Source organism: Anolis carolinensis, chromosome 4 (assembly GCF_035594765.1).
Source record: "Anolis carolinensis isolate JA03-04 chromosome 4, rAnoCar3.1.pri, whole genome shotgun sequence".
NCBI classification, from domain to species: Eukaryota; Metazoa; Chordata; class Lepidosauria; order Squamata; family Dactyloidae; genus Anolis; species Anolis carolinensis.
This window is the reverse complement of record NC_085844.1, coordinates 59,654,581-59,670,630: the sequence shown is the minus strand read 5'-3', so window position 1 is coordinate 59,670,630 and position 16,050 is coordinate 59,654,581. Positions and strand designations below refer to the sequence as shown.

Here is a 16,050-nt window from a genome sequence, read left to right as displayed (position 1 = left end):
TGTGAATGTTTCAATTGGCCACCTTGATTAGTATTGAATAGCCTTGCAGCTTCCAGGCTTGGCTGATTCCTGCCTGGAGGAATCTTTTGTTGGGAGGTGTTAGCTGGCCCTGATTGCTTCTTGTCTGGAATTCCTGTTTTCTGAGTGTTGATTTTTATTTATTGTCCTGATTTTAGGGTTTTTTAATTGAATAATTAATCCCCATGATAGGTACCCATCAGCAACAATCACGGTGCCTGATGCACCTTTATTCTGCTCCATTAGTGGGAAATAATTTCACTGTTTATCCCACCCCCAAGTCTATTAAATGCAGTACTTTATGCATCTACCTCACCCATCAGGTTTAATTTACACCTCTCACATTTTGGCCCAGTTTGCCCTCGTTTAATCCTTGTTCTGTTCTTAAATTATGTTCCTTTATGCCATTCCTGTTATTTTATTATTTGATCATGCTATTATGCATAAATGTTTTATTTTGTGTTGCCTTGCTTCATTGTGATTGCCTGGGCTTGGCCTATGTTAGCCACCCTGAGTTGTTGTTGTTATTATTATTGACACAACGACATTGTCTGACACAGCAAAAAAGATAGATATGCTGGATTTTGTATCACAGAAATGATTATTATTATTTTATTGTATGACACAGCAAACAAGATAGACATGCTGGATTTCATATTATTATTATATTATTATGCCTTTCTACCTTCAGAACAAGAGAAACATTTGCCCTTGAAAGACTTAATTGGTCGATGACATTAACATGGGAAAATTAATTCTACCTCATCAAATGTCACACTGGTGTTTTTTAAGTGTGCACCTTACTTCTGTCCTTAGCTGTTGTATTTTGAATGGCTTGAGGGAGAGCGGGACAGTCTGTCTGGGCCCAGTCTTCCGCCAAACCCAAGAGGCGCCTTCACCCCTTCTGGGAAAGCAGGGTGTCGACGGGTGGAACGGGGCTTCCGCCTCCCCGTTGGGCCATGCCCTGGCTGCCTCTCAGAAGGACGTGCGTGCGGCCGTGCGCTTTGCTTTACAGGAGGAGCAGCCGCTCAAGGAGAGGCCCGCTTCCTTTGCCCGCGCGGCCCCGCCGGAACCCAGGGCGCGCGAAAGACAGGCCCAACAGCTCCGAGCGCGAGCCCAGGCGCCCCACAGGAGGGCAGAGCCGACAGGCTCCCTCCCGCGCCACGCCCCGCCCCTCGTTTCCATGCCGACGGACTCCGCAAGCCGCGCCCGCCCTCCTTGTTTTTCCCCCCCTCCCGGCTGGGGGGAGGCGCGCCCTGCTCGCACCGCGCATGCACGTTCCCGCCTCCGGGCGCGCCTCACCTTCCCCCTGCCGCGTGCGCGCATGCGTGCGTGCATGTATGCGCGCGCACCCCCCGCCTCCTCCCAGGCTCGCGTAACGGTCAGACGCGCGCCATTTCCCCTTATGTTCTTCTTTCCCCCCCTCCCCCCCTTTTTAAAATCCCCACCAGAAAAAAAGGTGCCGTTGCGACGCTTCCTCCCTTTCTCCTCTTTCCCCCTCCCTCCCCACGGCGCGTGGGCACCCACAGGTAAGCGCGCGCGCGCACTCGCTCGCGGCCAGGAGGGAGGGAGGAAGGAAGGAAGGGAGGGGGTGCCTAGAGGAGGCCTGCCCGCGCACTCGTCTCGCGCCGCTTCTTGAGGCGGTCTCTGCACGAATATAGCGAGCGGCCGGAGAGAAAGGGAAGGCCAAGGGGCAGAAAGAAAGAAAGAAAAGGCTCGGTCTCTTCCTCCTGATCCGGTTCCCTGCCCTGCTTTAAGCGAAAGAGCCGCGGCCGCTGAGGGAGGGCGAGAGTTGGAAGGGAAGCCCGCTCTTGCAGCGGTCTCGCGCGCGCGGGCAAGGAAGGAAGCAAACGAACTCCAGGCCTCGTCGTTGGAGGAGAAAAAAAAGGAGGGGCGCGCAGGGCGTGCGCGTGCGCAGACTCCCTCCCTCTGTGGCCGCCGCCACAGCCCCGCCTCCTCAGGGCGCCAGGCTCGCGAGCCTTCCGCGCGCATGTGCACAATGCACGCCGCGCTCTCAGGGTTACTCGCACGGAGCAGGCGCGGAGCTCTGCTCGCTCACTGGCTCGCTCCTCTCTCCTTCACTCGCTCGCTCGCTCGCTCGCTCTCCCGCCTGCGGAATTGCGCTGTCTAGTACGTGCACGTTGGGAGTGCACGCTCTTGGCCTCGCATCCGGAGAAAGGCGGACGTACCGTAGTAGGCTCATTTCAAAACGCCTAGGATTGGGAGACAGGATGATGATGCTACCGCCAGCCCCCTTCGCTTCCGAGTAAGCAAGCCTCTTTGCTTTTTCGGCCTGTTTAGCTCAACTCTAACATCGGAAAGGAACCCTTTACAAATCTGTTCCGATTGTAATGCAACATATTTCTGTGTTGTCGAAGGCTTTCGTGACCGGAATCACTGGGTTGCTGTGGTTTTTCTGGACTGTATGGCCATGTTCCAGAAGCATTCTCTCCTGACGTTTCGCCCACATCTGTTGCCAGCATCCTCAGAGGTTATGAGGTTTATTGGAAACTAGTCAAGGGAGGTTTGTATACCTATGAAAGGTCCAGGGTAGGAGAAAGAACTCTTATCTCTTGGATGCAAGTGTGAATGCTGCAATTAATCACCTTGATTAGCAGGAATCCTTTGTTGGGAGGTGTTCCTCCTTCAGCAGAGAGGAGGAAACCATGAAAATGAACAAAATCTGGCTACCAGTATTTTAAAAACCCTATAATCAGGACAGTTAATAAATAATATCACTTTGAAAACAGGAGAATTGCAGTCAGAAAACAATCAGGGCCTCCTAACAAAGAATTCCCCCTGACAAAAATCAGACAGGCCTTGAAGCTGCAAGGCTGTTCAGTGCTAGTCAAGGCAATTAATTGCAACGTTTACACTTGCATCCAACAAATAAGAGTTCTTTCCCTGGACCTTCCACAGATATATAAACCTCCCTTGCCTAGTTTCCAAGATAATGCTTCTGGAACATGGCCAGACAGCTCAGAAAACTCACAGCAACCAACCATATTTCTATTTTTTTTAATTTAAAAATCACCTGCAAATAGTTTTGGCACAATAAGGTTCCTTTTTAAAACAACAGCTAAGTGATTTAGTCATGGCATTGCTTAAAAATTCAAGTTGGTTGTTGTTACTTTTGAAATCATAATGGTGCATCACAAATGTTACAGAAGGATAGGACATGGTTTTAGAGATGGTAGATGTGACATTTCAGCTGGAACTCACACTTCTCCTAATCTGCAGAGATTTGTTTTGGTCGCTAGTCATAAACATCATGTTGACAGTCTTTTACGAGATTCATAGAAGAATAGAATCATAGAATTGGAAGAGACCACAAGGGCCATCCAGTCCAACCCACTGCCATGCAGAAGAATTAAGCATAAGAGGCAACAAATCAATCAGTGTCTTTTGTTTTCCACAAATATTTGTATACATCTATATCCTTGTATTATGCCTGGCAATCAAATCCTTTACTTCCTATTTTTATGGCTCACAGGAACTTGAAGTTTTCACTATCTCATGCAGCAATGTTAACTCAAGAGTTCTGCTGAAGTCCAACATGAAGTGAGGGAAAAGCAGTATTTGGGTAAGATAGTACATCCACAAAACCTTCAGGCCATTTATTAGGCATGGCAAATAGCAAGCCTGATATTCTTGCTAATTACAATGAGCTAGAGAGCCATAGAAAAATGAGTTACTCATTGCATGTCAGAAGTTTTTTTTAAAAAAAGGAAAGCAAGTTGACACAAGGAGTCAAAAATATAACATTTCTTACATGTTTCCCTCATTTTGTAGAACATCTTACTGTTTTTTAAAAACTATAGATAAAAATCAATGAAAGCATGATCACACAGAGTTGCAGCAGTGCAGGATATCACAATCTTTTAATATTATCAGACATTAAAGAGCTGGGCATGTTTAGCCTGCAGAAGAGAAGGCTGAAAGGAGACATAGCCATGTATAAATATGTGAGGGGAAGTCATAGGGAAGAGGGGGAGCAAGCTTGTTTTCTGCTGTCCTGGAGACTAGGACGTGGAACAATGGCTTCAAACTACAGGAAAGGACATTTCACCAGAACATTAGGAAGAATTTCCTAACTGAGAGCTGTTCAGCTGAGAAACTCACTTCCCCAGAGTGTGGTGGAGGCGCCTTCTTTGGAAGCTTTTAAGCAGAGACTGCATGTGACTTTGATTGTGATTTTCCTGCTTCTTGGTCAGGGGTTGGACTGGATGGCCCACAAGGTCTCTTCCAACTCTATGATTCTATAGGCAGAAACGTCATTTGCTGCCATAAATCACCTCCTTCTGCTGCCTGATCTCAAGATCAGCCAGTAATAATAATGTTACATTTTGTTATCCACCTCTCCTCACAACTCGAAGTGGGGTGCAACGTAATTAAAATACACAGATAAAATATAATATTATTAAAATACACAGAACAAGATTAACACCAATACTTACAACATTTATAGTTAAAATTCAGTCTAAAATTGATTGGGTAGGCCTGCCGAAAGAGAGAGGTCTTCTGTTGTGCCTTGAATTCTGACAGCTGATTTAGCTCTTTCAGTAGGTCATTCCAAAATCTTGGAGCAGCCAATGAAAAGGTCATCTGGATTACCGTTGCCAGTTGGGTTCTGGCTGGCTGGAGTAAGCGTCCCCCTGAGGATCTAAGTGTCCTAAGAGAGAAGGTGATGGGTGTTCCTGTATTCTATCCCACACTAAATTCAGCAGGCTTTCTGACATGTATAGGATTTTACTTTCAGTGGTGTGCCTGCTGATCTATGAAAGGCTTAAAGCTATGGCATGGCCAGGCATAGTGGAAGTATTATTGGCTTCCCAGGTTCAGAGGTGCTTTGCATGAATTTATTTGAACTACAAGTTCTGTTCTAAATTCTTGTGTCTTCCTTTCACAGTAGTGCTAGCATTTTGGTTTTTGTTTAACTGTCACCTGGATTTTAATGCAGCATGTACATTTGAATGCTTGAAGCCACAGCTTTGGCAAACAATAACACAATACAGTTTTTAAAAAAAAAATGGTAAGAAAACCATCAGACTTCAGTATCAGATTTGGATTTTTTCCTTGAAAACATCTCCTCTGTAGCTAACTCTAAATTCAAGATAGATGTGTGAGTCAGTGTAGGATAATATAAAGTTGGTTAAGGACCAAGGAAATATGTGTTAGCCATAAAGTTAACTGCATGACCTTGAGCTAATTCCTGCCTTTTGGCCAATCTCAAAAGGTTATAAGAGTGAAATGGAGTTGGGTGGAAGAAATATAATTCTTGGAGGAGTGCGTTAATAGTTATTATATTATCTTAAGAAGCCTCAAAATTTTCTCTTTCAGGTTCAGGGTCCTCAGGATAACGGTTAATCTGCTGTCAAAACTTTGTTCAGATATTAAGAAAAGATACTTCATTGTTCATGGTATAATTTAACATTTATTTTTCTTTGCATTTTGTTAATCCTTGATTTTAGTAAAATATGTAATTCACTAGATTATTACCTTAAAATTCACAGATGAATTTGGGAAGGGAAGGTTTTGGAGAAAGGAGAGGCCTTTGGTGCAGCCATCTTCTGCTCATGTCATGCCCTCCTCTCTTCGTCTCTCTTGCCCCCTCTCTTCATCTCTCTGACGAATTCTTCTCTGATCTCAGTACTGATGTTGATATCTTTGCTTGGGGCAAAGACAAATGGTGTGTTCTGCAAGGCCATCAAGCATTGTAGACTTCCATTCTCTGTCAGTCTTACTTTAGAATAAACTCCTGACAACTTCAGGATATAAAACTCTGAAATATTTATAATGGTGATCCACAATTCACTTAACAGTTTTGTTAAAAAAAGCATGAAACAGGTTTCCTCCACTGCTGTGCCCACTTTTGTTTTTAAAGGTTATTAATTGATTTTAATCATTGTGGAAATTAATTTAGAAAGTTCAAAGCTAATATATTTTCCACAATGTTTTTATTTTTTCATATAATGAAATAAAAATTCATTATTTTTCTACAGGAGTTTTTCATCAGCATGTCTGAAACGATTAAATATAATGACGACGATCACAAAACTGTGTTTCTGAAAACATTAAACGAGCAGCGGTTGGAAGGGGAATTCTGCGACATAGCGATTGTAGTAGAAGACGTGAAATTTAGGGCTCACAGATGCGTGCTTGCTGCTTGCAGTACTTACTTTAAAAAACTTTTCAAAAAACTGGAAGTTGACAGTTCATCAGTAATAGAAATCGATTTCCTTCGGTCTGACATATTTGAAGAAGTGCTAAATTACATGTACACAGCCAAGATTTCAGTTAAGAAACAAGACGTAAATTTAATGATGTCCTCTGGTCAGATTCTTGGCATTAGATTTTTGGATAAACTTTGTTCTCAAAAACGTGATGTATCTAGTCCAGAAGATAATTCACAGTCAAAAAATAAGTACTGTCTTAAAATAAATCGATCAATTGCTGAATCTAATGATAACCAAGATGATGAGGTTGAGGAAATTGGAGACCATGACGATAGCCCATCAGATATGACAATGGAAGGAACTCCTCCTAGTCAAGAAGATGGCAAATCTCCAACTGCTACTTTAAGAGTCCAGGAAGCAATTCTGAAGGAGTTGGGAAGTGAAGAGGTTCGAAAGGTAAACTGCTATGGACAGGAAGTAGAGTCCATAGAATCTGCTGAAACTAAAGACTTGGGATCACAAACTCCACAAGCTCTCACATTTAATGATGGCATCAGTGAAGTGAAGGATGAACAGACACCAGCATGGACAACAGCAGCTGGCGACATGAAATTTGAATACTTACTTTATGGTCACAGGGAACAGATTGCATGTCAGGCATGTGGTAAAACATTTTCAGATGAGGCACGGTTGAGAAAACACGAAAAGCTTCATACTGCTGATCGACCCTTTGTTTGTGAAATGTGCACGAAAGGCTTTACTACTCAAGCTCATTTGAAGGAGCACCTGAAGATTCACACGGGCTACAAGCCATACAGCTGTGAAGTTTGTGGAAAGTCTTTCATTCGTGCTCCAGACCTAAAGAAGCATGAGAGAGTCCATAGCAATGAGAGGCCATTTGCGTGCCATATGTGTGACAAGGCTTTCAAGCATAAGTCCCACCTGAAAGACCACGAAAGGAGACATAGAGGGGAAAAGCCCTTTGTCTGCAGTTCTTGCACTAAAGCATTTGCCAAAGCGTCTGACTTAAAGAGACACGAGAACAATATGCATAGTGAAAGGAAACAAGTTACAACAACCAGTGCTCTCCAAAGTGAAACAGAACAATTACAAGCAGCAGCCATGGCTGCTGAGGCAGAACAGCAACTTGAAAATATAGCGTGTAGTTAAGGGTAAAACTACTGTTTAAAAATGTTTAGTTTGATAAACTCACTGCTGAGAGAAATTATTTAAAAGGACTTACAGAGTAAGAAATATCGTTTACAATTCATAGCAGACCTACTCCACCAGAAATATTCAACAGGAAACAAGGCCTTGAGTTGGGCAACAAATGAAAAAGCAGAGCCTGATTTGTATTTGTTTATTAACTCTCAAGGTTTCAGTACCTGCCTATCTCAGTGGAGTAGACTATGCATGTGAAGTAAAAGACCTTACACTCCAACGCACAGTGAAATTAAGATGAAATGTTTAAATTTAAACAACTTTTAATTCCATTTGTTTGGCATTCCAGCCCTAAGTATGTTTGCTGTCATGCTGGGAATGCCTGAATTCCCACAGAAATTATATGTCATGTTAAAAACTGGCTCAACCAAAATGTACTCCCATTAGGGATTCATTGGATTGCAACTATTACATGAAAGTAAGCCTCGTGGATTTCATTAGAAATTAGTTTCATGTAAGTATGACAAAAACAGATTGACATCAAGCCCTTTCGTTTTGTTTGCCTGCAGATTTTGCTATCAGTGAATATTGAGAAGCTTAAATACAGTAAATTATGCTACAACACTTTTTAAATCTTTAAATTATGGGTTGAAATGAATGCAATAACTCATTTAGAAAAGAAGCATTAAATTCCAGGCCTCTAATCAGAATTGATGATGATATAATATGTGTAGTATTTTGTCAGATCGCTTTTTGCAGGTGTCCGGTTCTAGTTTAATCCATTACAGTGATCACTGAACAATAGGGACTACTTTGCTTGCTTTTCTTATCCTAAATGGTAACTAAGAATATCACAATCTTTCATTGTTTTTCATAGTCAACAAACTTCAAGGCTATAATCGTGTGCACATTTACATTGGTACTCAGTTGAACTTGTTTCTAAGTAAGCATGCAGCAGAACAGTCTGTAAGACACATTGCACTCTTCTGTGTTCTAAATTTAAAGCATTTGTATAAATCTGCAGTGTCTGTTAAAAGGTCCCACACAAGATTCTAGCCTCTGTTTTCTCAGAGTGAACCAACCTGCAATCTCACTCAAATGGTACTCACTTAAGATACTATCTTAACAATTTAGCAAATACTGTATTGAATAGTCTTTTCATGAAGCCCAGGATGAAGCGGTCTGTTGGAACATAGTTTTCTTGGGATGCAATTTAAAAGAATTTCAGAACTCATATTGCTGTTCCGTTTTAACAACATAATATAATATTACATAACTGAATTTCATTCTGTTTAGCATTCCACAAGTCTTAACAGCCCAATGCCTTGCATGTTTACTCAGAAACCTCATTGAATTCAATGGTGATGATTTCTTATTACTGTGTATAGGATTGCAGCCTTCAACTATATTTCATTTATCTGTGATAGTTGTTGTTTGGAGATAAACATCCTAATTCTGTGTTTCAAAGTATGTCCTGATTTCATCTGGGCTGATTTGTTAGTAAATGTGCTTGGGCCTACTGCTTAATGCCATCACTTCATAGATACAGCTATTAAGCTTAAATCTCACAGAACTGCCAACCTTTATTGAGCTATGTACCACATCTGTCTCTGGATATCTGTAAAGGCACAAAGAAATGAATACAACCTTTCCATCAATGGGCATTTTACTGTAAAAGAGAATGACAAATTTATTTCACCATTTGTTTAGCCTGCCCTCCTCAAGTTAATTAACTGAGTTAATTCAAAATAAAGAATTATCGTTTTTATATATTTTAATATTATTTCAATTATTAACATTTCATTTCTAACAAACTGTAGAATGGGATTTCTATTCAGTAAAAGGGAAGTCTAAAGATGTCCAACAAATTTGGCATAATTTTTATGTACTTTTATTCAAGATTACATTTTAAGTAACATTGGACAATACAAGTACTAGTTTTTTAAACATCAGGTTAGAATGAATGATTGTAAATTAATGTGTCAAATAATCTTTTGCGTTTCTGAATAGTAATTACGGCTAACATTTTGAAGCAGTAGAATAAGTTATATCTAACTACTGGTCTTTGTTATGGTGTCATTGTGAATCATCAATTGGATAGTCATGTTTAAGTTATATTTAAAATACCAAGAGTTGGAAAATTGTCCTGTAAATAAAACATGAATATTTTAGAATATATGCATGTTGTGTCCATTTACCTTTTCCAGGAGCATTAATCATTTTAATTTTTGATATATCGGTATCGGAAGGTTTGATATGTAATTTCAAATGGTAAAAGTAGCATACTTTTTTGACTAAGTACTTTGTCATTCATTAACTCTAGTTTCCTTTCTATGTAATTGGAAATAATAGTTTATGGTGTGGTAGAACAAAGGGCAGCCCATACATAGTACCTCAGTATCAGATTTATAACAAAACATATAAATTACACTTGTATTCGTTCTGTGGATTTTTTGCAGTGTATGATACAGTCATTGGAAAGCAAGGATATTCAGGCAGCGTAGATATTCTCAAGCATGGATGTATCACTTGTCTCTCTTGCCAGGGATGGGCCATTCCTTTAATAGATAATACTCTGCTCCAGCAGAAGCTCCCTGGAGGTGGCAGTCTTACAATTGCTCCTGCAGCCCTCCATTTTGGCTTTTGTACCATTTTACTGTCAGTACAAAATACCTTTGCAGGAAATGCATTGTGAAGAGGAAGCTGACAGATATTATCCCCTTGCCCTCTTTCTCCTTAACATTAGCTCTGGTCCAAACCCATTGAGTATTCATGCCAGGGAAATTTACAGCTTAATATTACACATGTTTCCTCAGGGAAAAAAAGTGCAATTGAATTCAGTAACACTCATTTCTGGGTCAGTGCGAATATTATTGTTCTTCAAAAAAGAATTTAAAATAACAATACATCATTGAAAAGATGATGAAGATCAAGCATATCATAGAACATGTCTGCTTTGTTGCTTCACTTGCAGTTTTGCCAGTGTAATTTGTCCAGTTAATGAATGAGTCACATATTTGTTTAAAATGTGGATTTTATTTTTGTTAAAAGTAATTTTTTTATAAGTAGCACAATATATATATATATATATATATATATATATATATATATATATATATATATATATATAAATGGTAACATATCATGGGATTATCAATATTCAATTTGACTAGTTTGGTCAGACAAATAAGTAGTTTAAATGAAGATGCAAATTTATTTTGGCAGCAGCAGAATTGTTTTTCAGATGAAGGCAATTACCAGTAATCTAATTTTGAGCTGATAATCACAAAAACAGTGTCAGACCTTTTTTTAAACTGAGTAATTAGAATGTTCATTTCAGCCATGTTACTCAGACTAAACCCTTTCCTGGATTCTTTTGTCAATAAGATTTATTTCAATAATAGAGAAATAAACATTAGCTATGTTTGATTGGACAAAAGTGTACCAGATTTGTTTTGAACAGCAGACAACTTCCCCTTGTTCATTTTAAAGTTATGAAAATTATATTCATCCGTTGCTGGAATGGGCTGGAAAAGTTCAGAAGCTGAATGAGCTATAATAGAGCCTGTATAATCAAAGACAAATGAGAAACTTACATGCAATTTGAATGCATTAAATTTTTTGCCAATCAAACATACTTATTTTCAGTCATTTGAAGTCTACTCTTAATATAGGGAGAAGAGTAGTGGTGATAAAGCAAAAGAGGAAAAGCTTGTTCCTTCTTCCTAAGGTTTTGCATTTTATAAATCTCTTTTGCCTCTATTTAATTGTTTTCCTAATGAATTGCTATTTTATTAAGCTTTTTTCATAAGAAGGTATGCCAAACCCTTAATTGTCATGCAGTAAATATGTAATGTTAATTCTGGACTAAATTCAATAGAATTTACTCTTAGAAAGTCTTGGTTTCCTTTCTATACATTTGTGTTATGTCACAGCTTTCTCCAAATTCATTATACTTGCTGTTCTTTGATTTTGGGAAAAAACAAAAACCTGAAATGAGCAAAGACTGAATTTGTCTTTTTACGGTACATGTTGGTATAAATAATATTTAGAAATGGAAAATCATTATCTTCTCCCAGTGGACAGATAAAAGTTATAAATGTTCTGAAAGACAATTCAAGCAATTAATAACCCGTAGCATATACCAATCTAATTAAATACATTAATTTTTCAAAATGTGTAACAATTAAAATTACTTCAAAATGAACATGATGGTTCAATCATGTATATGTTGAATTAGAAGCAAGTCTGTTTTTATTGAAACCTATGACCAAGTACATAAGTGGCTTTTCAATCAGAATCATTTATTAAATTTAGTCTATGGAGCAGACTCAAATTCAGAGACTCAAATATTTAGACACCTGGATCCAAATGTTTTGTGATTTTTTCTAATATCAAAGCAAAAATACTCCTTTTGCTGAAATGCATGTGATAAATGTCAGCTGAGTAATTCTGAAAGCATTTTTTGAAAAGAAAGTGGGAGAGGGTTTTTTTTGAAACGATGTTTCTAGCTTCATTTGCTAAAGCAAAAATGCTTTCCCATTTAATCTGAGAAAAACCAATTTGTTTATAAGATCCAAGGTTTGTAGGTCAGATGGGGAGTAACTGTAAGGATTACCTGACCTGACAGGCAAGTTGTGAATGATGACTGTAGCATCTGCTTTAGTATTTAAAGTGACTTAGTCTAGGTGAGATAAACCCATTGACGTAAGTTTGTTTATTGGATTATGTCAAATTGCTATGGTATCTCTCATAGACATTGTTCAAGAATGCGCTGTCTAGACCTATGTTCTCCATAATAATTGAATTTACCAAATATGGCTCTGCAGCTACACAACAAAATGCATATAAATATAATAATAATTTTATAGTGTCCTGTTTTACATCAGGAGGTCTCAGGGCAGTGCACAAACAAAATAAATAAAAACAAGTTAAAACAAAATTATTGGAATAGACAGAAACCATATTCAATGTGTTAAAACAGATTTAAAGGGCTAAAGCAGTTTAAATGTATGTGCATAAACATTTTAGAGTTAATCACTTAGGACATCAAAGCTTTAATAGACACCTAAAAGAAGCAAGTATTAACAGGAAAATGGCATCTTAGGGACAGGTGTTCTGCAACTGAGATGCTACAGCCAAGAAGGCAATCTATAATATTTTCACACAGCATATTGACCTCATTGGAACACACAGAGAAGCCCTCCCTGCAAACCTTGTTTCTCAGGTAAGCACATCCAAGGAGAGGTCCCAAGCCACAGAGCTTTAAATGTCACAAGTGCCTTACGTCAGACTATTAAGACTAGCGTTGTATGATGTCTATATGGTTTTCAAGTTTGCAGCTGAGCAGTGCACTAGCTACAGCTCTTGAGTTATATTCAAGGGCGGTTTCACAGTCCAAAGTAGTTGAAATCAGAAAAATGCCAGGGCAAGTACTACTGTGGTTAAGTTATCCCTGTTCAGGAAATAACTGAACAAAGCTGGCCAATAGATAGATCTAAGAGTACCCCCCAGCTTCACACTTGCTTCCTTAAAGGAGTGCCATCCCTTACAAATTTTTGCCACTTACCCTAATTTCTGGACCTGAAAAGCGCCAATTCACAGAGCCTGTGCTTTAACTGAATTCAGCTTTAGTTAATTGGCTTTCGCCCAGGCCCTGTTCCAGCTTCTCCCAGTTCTGACAAGGAGAAGTACAACTCCTTGAAGTAGTATCCTGTACCAAATTTTATGACTTCTCCCAGTAACTTCATAAAGATACTAAAAAGACATGGGGGAGAAGATGAGACTTTGGGCTGAACAGGAGTTTTCCAGTACTGTTTTCTGGAACCAACTCCACAGATAGAAATGAAACCAATATAATGTAATTCCATCTAGTGGAACTGGTCCAGAAAGAAACTATGATCATTGATATCAAAAGTTGTGAGATTCTGCAATATAGCGCTAGCCCTGACTTTGACCCACAACTAAGGCTTTCCCTTTCATACCTGAGGATATAGTAGTACTATGCCCGGGTGAGAAATGAGACAAGTGAATCTAGATAATCTGTTTCTTTCACCAACACCTGAAGTTGCCCATGCACCACATGCTAAAGCATGAGGATATGCACACTAGGAAAGTAGTTTTCCTATACCTCTGGGTAAAAGCAAGTCCTCTTCAGGAGAGAGCAACTTCTTTCAAAACAATATGCACCCTTACACAGTGAAGCATTGACTCCTCCTGGGCCACCCAATCAGTCTCTCTACTAGATCTTTATAGACATGGCCATACAGCTCGGAAAACTCACAGCAACCCAGTGATTCCAGCCATGAAAACCTTCAACAACACAATACATTAATTGCTTTGTGACAGTGAAACAAGAAGACTGGTTGCATTGAGGGGAAAGCTCTACAGATAGATGGGTTACTGTGAGTTTTCCAGGCTGTATGGCCATGTTCCAGAAGCATTTTCTCCTGATGTTTCACCCACATTTATGGCAGACATCTCAGAGGCTGTGAGGTATATTGGAAACTAGGCTAGTGGGGTTTGTATATCTGGAAGATCCAGGGTGGGAGAAAGAATTCTTGCCTGTTGGAGGCAAGTGTGAATGTTACAATTGATCACCTTGATGAGCATTAATTAGCTTTTTAGTTTCAAGGTATGGCTGTTTACTGCCAGGGGAATCCTTTGCTGGGAGGTGTTAGTGGGGCCCTGATTGATTCATGTCTGGAATTCCTCTGTTTTCAGAGTGTTGTTCTTTATTTACTGTCCTAATTTTAGAGTTTTTTTTTAATACTGGTAGTCAGAGTTTTCAGCCTGATCTTGAAACTGAAAGGCTAATTAATTCTCATCAAGGTGATTAATTGCAACATTCACACTTGCCTCCAACAGAAAAGAGTTCTCCCACCCTGGATCTCCCATAAATATATAAACCTCACTTGCCTAGTCTCCAACAGACCTTATAACCTCTGAGGATGTCTGCCATAGATGTCGGCGAAACATCAGGAGAAAATGCTTCTGGAACATGGTCATACAGCCCGGAAAACTCACAGCAACCCAGTGATTCGGACCATGAGAGCCTTCAACAACACAATACATTAAGGGGAAAGCACTGAAGGGAAAGCGTCAGTATACTTTACAGATAGAGCTGCCTCTTTCCTGTTGCAAGAGATAATAACCCCAACAGGCCTTTGGTATCTACTTGGCAGGGCTGTAGCCAAAGGGGGGGGGGGGGGTAGGGGTTAAATCCCCCCCTCCCGAATTCTCTCCGGTTTACTCATGAATTTTAACTGGTTAACCAAATGCCCATGAGTGTCCACTGGTGTTTATCGATGGAGCCTGATTTCTAAATTATTTTGCGTTATGGAGCTACTCTTCATCTATATATATATAAATGTAATGTGCCGTTTTACTATGGAGTAAACAACAAAACCACTGAACCCAATCACACCAAATTTGGCCACAAAAGACATAGCTATGTCTTTCAAACAAAAAAACCTAGAAAAATAAAGTCCAAATTAGAGAACGAGAAAAAGTGGTTTGTTTCGCCCTGACTGCAGTCAGAAGGATAGGCCCCGCCCCCTTTAGGCCCCACCCACTTCATCTCTTAGCAACCCACTCAGCCACAATGGCCTGGGGACAGGCAGAGTTAGGCCTCACTTAGGCCTCTTCCATACTGCCTGTAAAATGCAGATTATCTGATTTGAACGGGATGATATGACAATGTAGACTCAAGGCCCTTCCACACAGCTATATAAACCACAATGCCAAGGCAGATAATCCACAGTATCTGCTTTGAACTGGGTTATCTTGAGTCCACACTGACATATAATCCAATTCAGTGTGGATTTTATACAGTTGTGTAGAAGGGCCTCATATAATCCAGTTCAAAGCAAATAATATAATATTATAAATATAATATATAAAATTATTGTGCTATAATAAAACAGAACAATATAATCTCTAAAATCAGGACAGCAAATAAAGAACAACACTCTGAAAAACAGGAAATTCCAGACAGGAAACAATCAGGGCCAGCTAACACCTCCCAAAAAAGGATTCCTCCAGGCAGGAAGAAGCCAGGCTTTGAAGCTGCAAGGCCATTAAATGCTAATCAAGGTGACTAATTGCAGCATTCATACTTGCCGCACCGAGACTATTCATTTCCATTCAACCTGGTCAACCAAGGATTCCACAAGGTAGAAAGCAGCCAGGCTTGAAAGCAGCAAGGCTATTCAGTGCTGTTCAACCTGGCCAACCAAGATTTCCCCTAGATAAAAAAAACTCCCAGGCTTTGAAGCCACAAGGCTACTCCGTCCCATTCAACCTGGCCAACGAAGGATGCCCCTATGTAGAAAGCGGTCAGGCTTTTAACCTGCAAGACTATTCAGTGCAATTCAAGCTTGCCAAACAAGGATTTCCCTTAGGTATAACACAGCCAGGCATTGAAGCTGCAAGGTTATTCAGTGCAATTAAACCAGTCCAACAAGGGATTAATCTTGGTAGAAGGCAGCCAGGCTTTGAAGCAGCGATACTACTCTGTACTATTGAAGCTGACCAACCAAAGATTCCCCTAGGTAGCAAGCAGCCAGGCTTTGAAGCAGCGAGGCTATTCATTGCAATTCTTGCAGCCCAAAAATCCATTCCCCTAGAACGCAAGTACCCAGGCTTCCTAGCAGCAAGCCTATTCTATTGCATTCCAGCTCAACAAACAAGGATT

The 16,050-nt window shown here is 40.0% G+C and overlaps 2 protein-coding genes across 8 annotated transcripts in view; one reads left to right on the top strand and one right to left on the bottom strand.

Annotated features, from left to right (window-relative positions):
* Nucleotides 1–2,111, bottom strand: part of LOC134298906 (uncharacterized) — a 76,620-nt gene extending 74,509 nt beyond the window's left edge. For both annotated transcript variants that reach the window (XM_062980492.1, XM_062980493.1), the window contains exon 1: nt 823–2,111. In XM_062980492.1, coding sequence (XP_062836562.1) covers nt 994–2,010 — 1,017 coding nt within the window. In that variant the 5' untranslated portion in view covers nt 2,011–2,111 and the 3' untranslated portion in view covers nt 823–993. The remainder of the gene's footprint in view (nt 1–822) is intronic.
* zbtb14 (zinc finger and BTB domain containing 14) lies at nt 1,413–9,531 on the top strand. Of its 6 annotated transcripts, XM_008108685.3 has the most exons (4): nt 2,112–2,284; nt 3,512–3,601; nt 5,359–5,438; nt 6,021–9,531. In XM_008108685.3, the coding sequence occupies exons 3-4, from the start codon at nt 5,436–5,438 to the stop codon at nt 7,362–7,364; spliced, it is 1,347 nt and encodes a 448-aa protein (XP_008106892.1). In that variant the 5' UTR covers nt 2,112–2,284; nt 3,512–3,601; nt 5,359–5,435; the 3' UTR covers nt 7,365–9,531. The 6 variants fall into 6 exon arrangements, with proteins under 6 accessions (XP_008106894.1, XP_008106896.1, XP_008106892.1 ...); XM_008108687.3 differs by lacking the exons at nt 2,112–2,284; nt 3,512–3,601 and adding an exon at nt 1,413–1,547; XM_008108684.3 differs by lacking the exon at nt 3,512–3,601.
* The last annotated feature ends 6,519 nt before the right edge of the window (nt 9,532–16,050 follow it).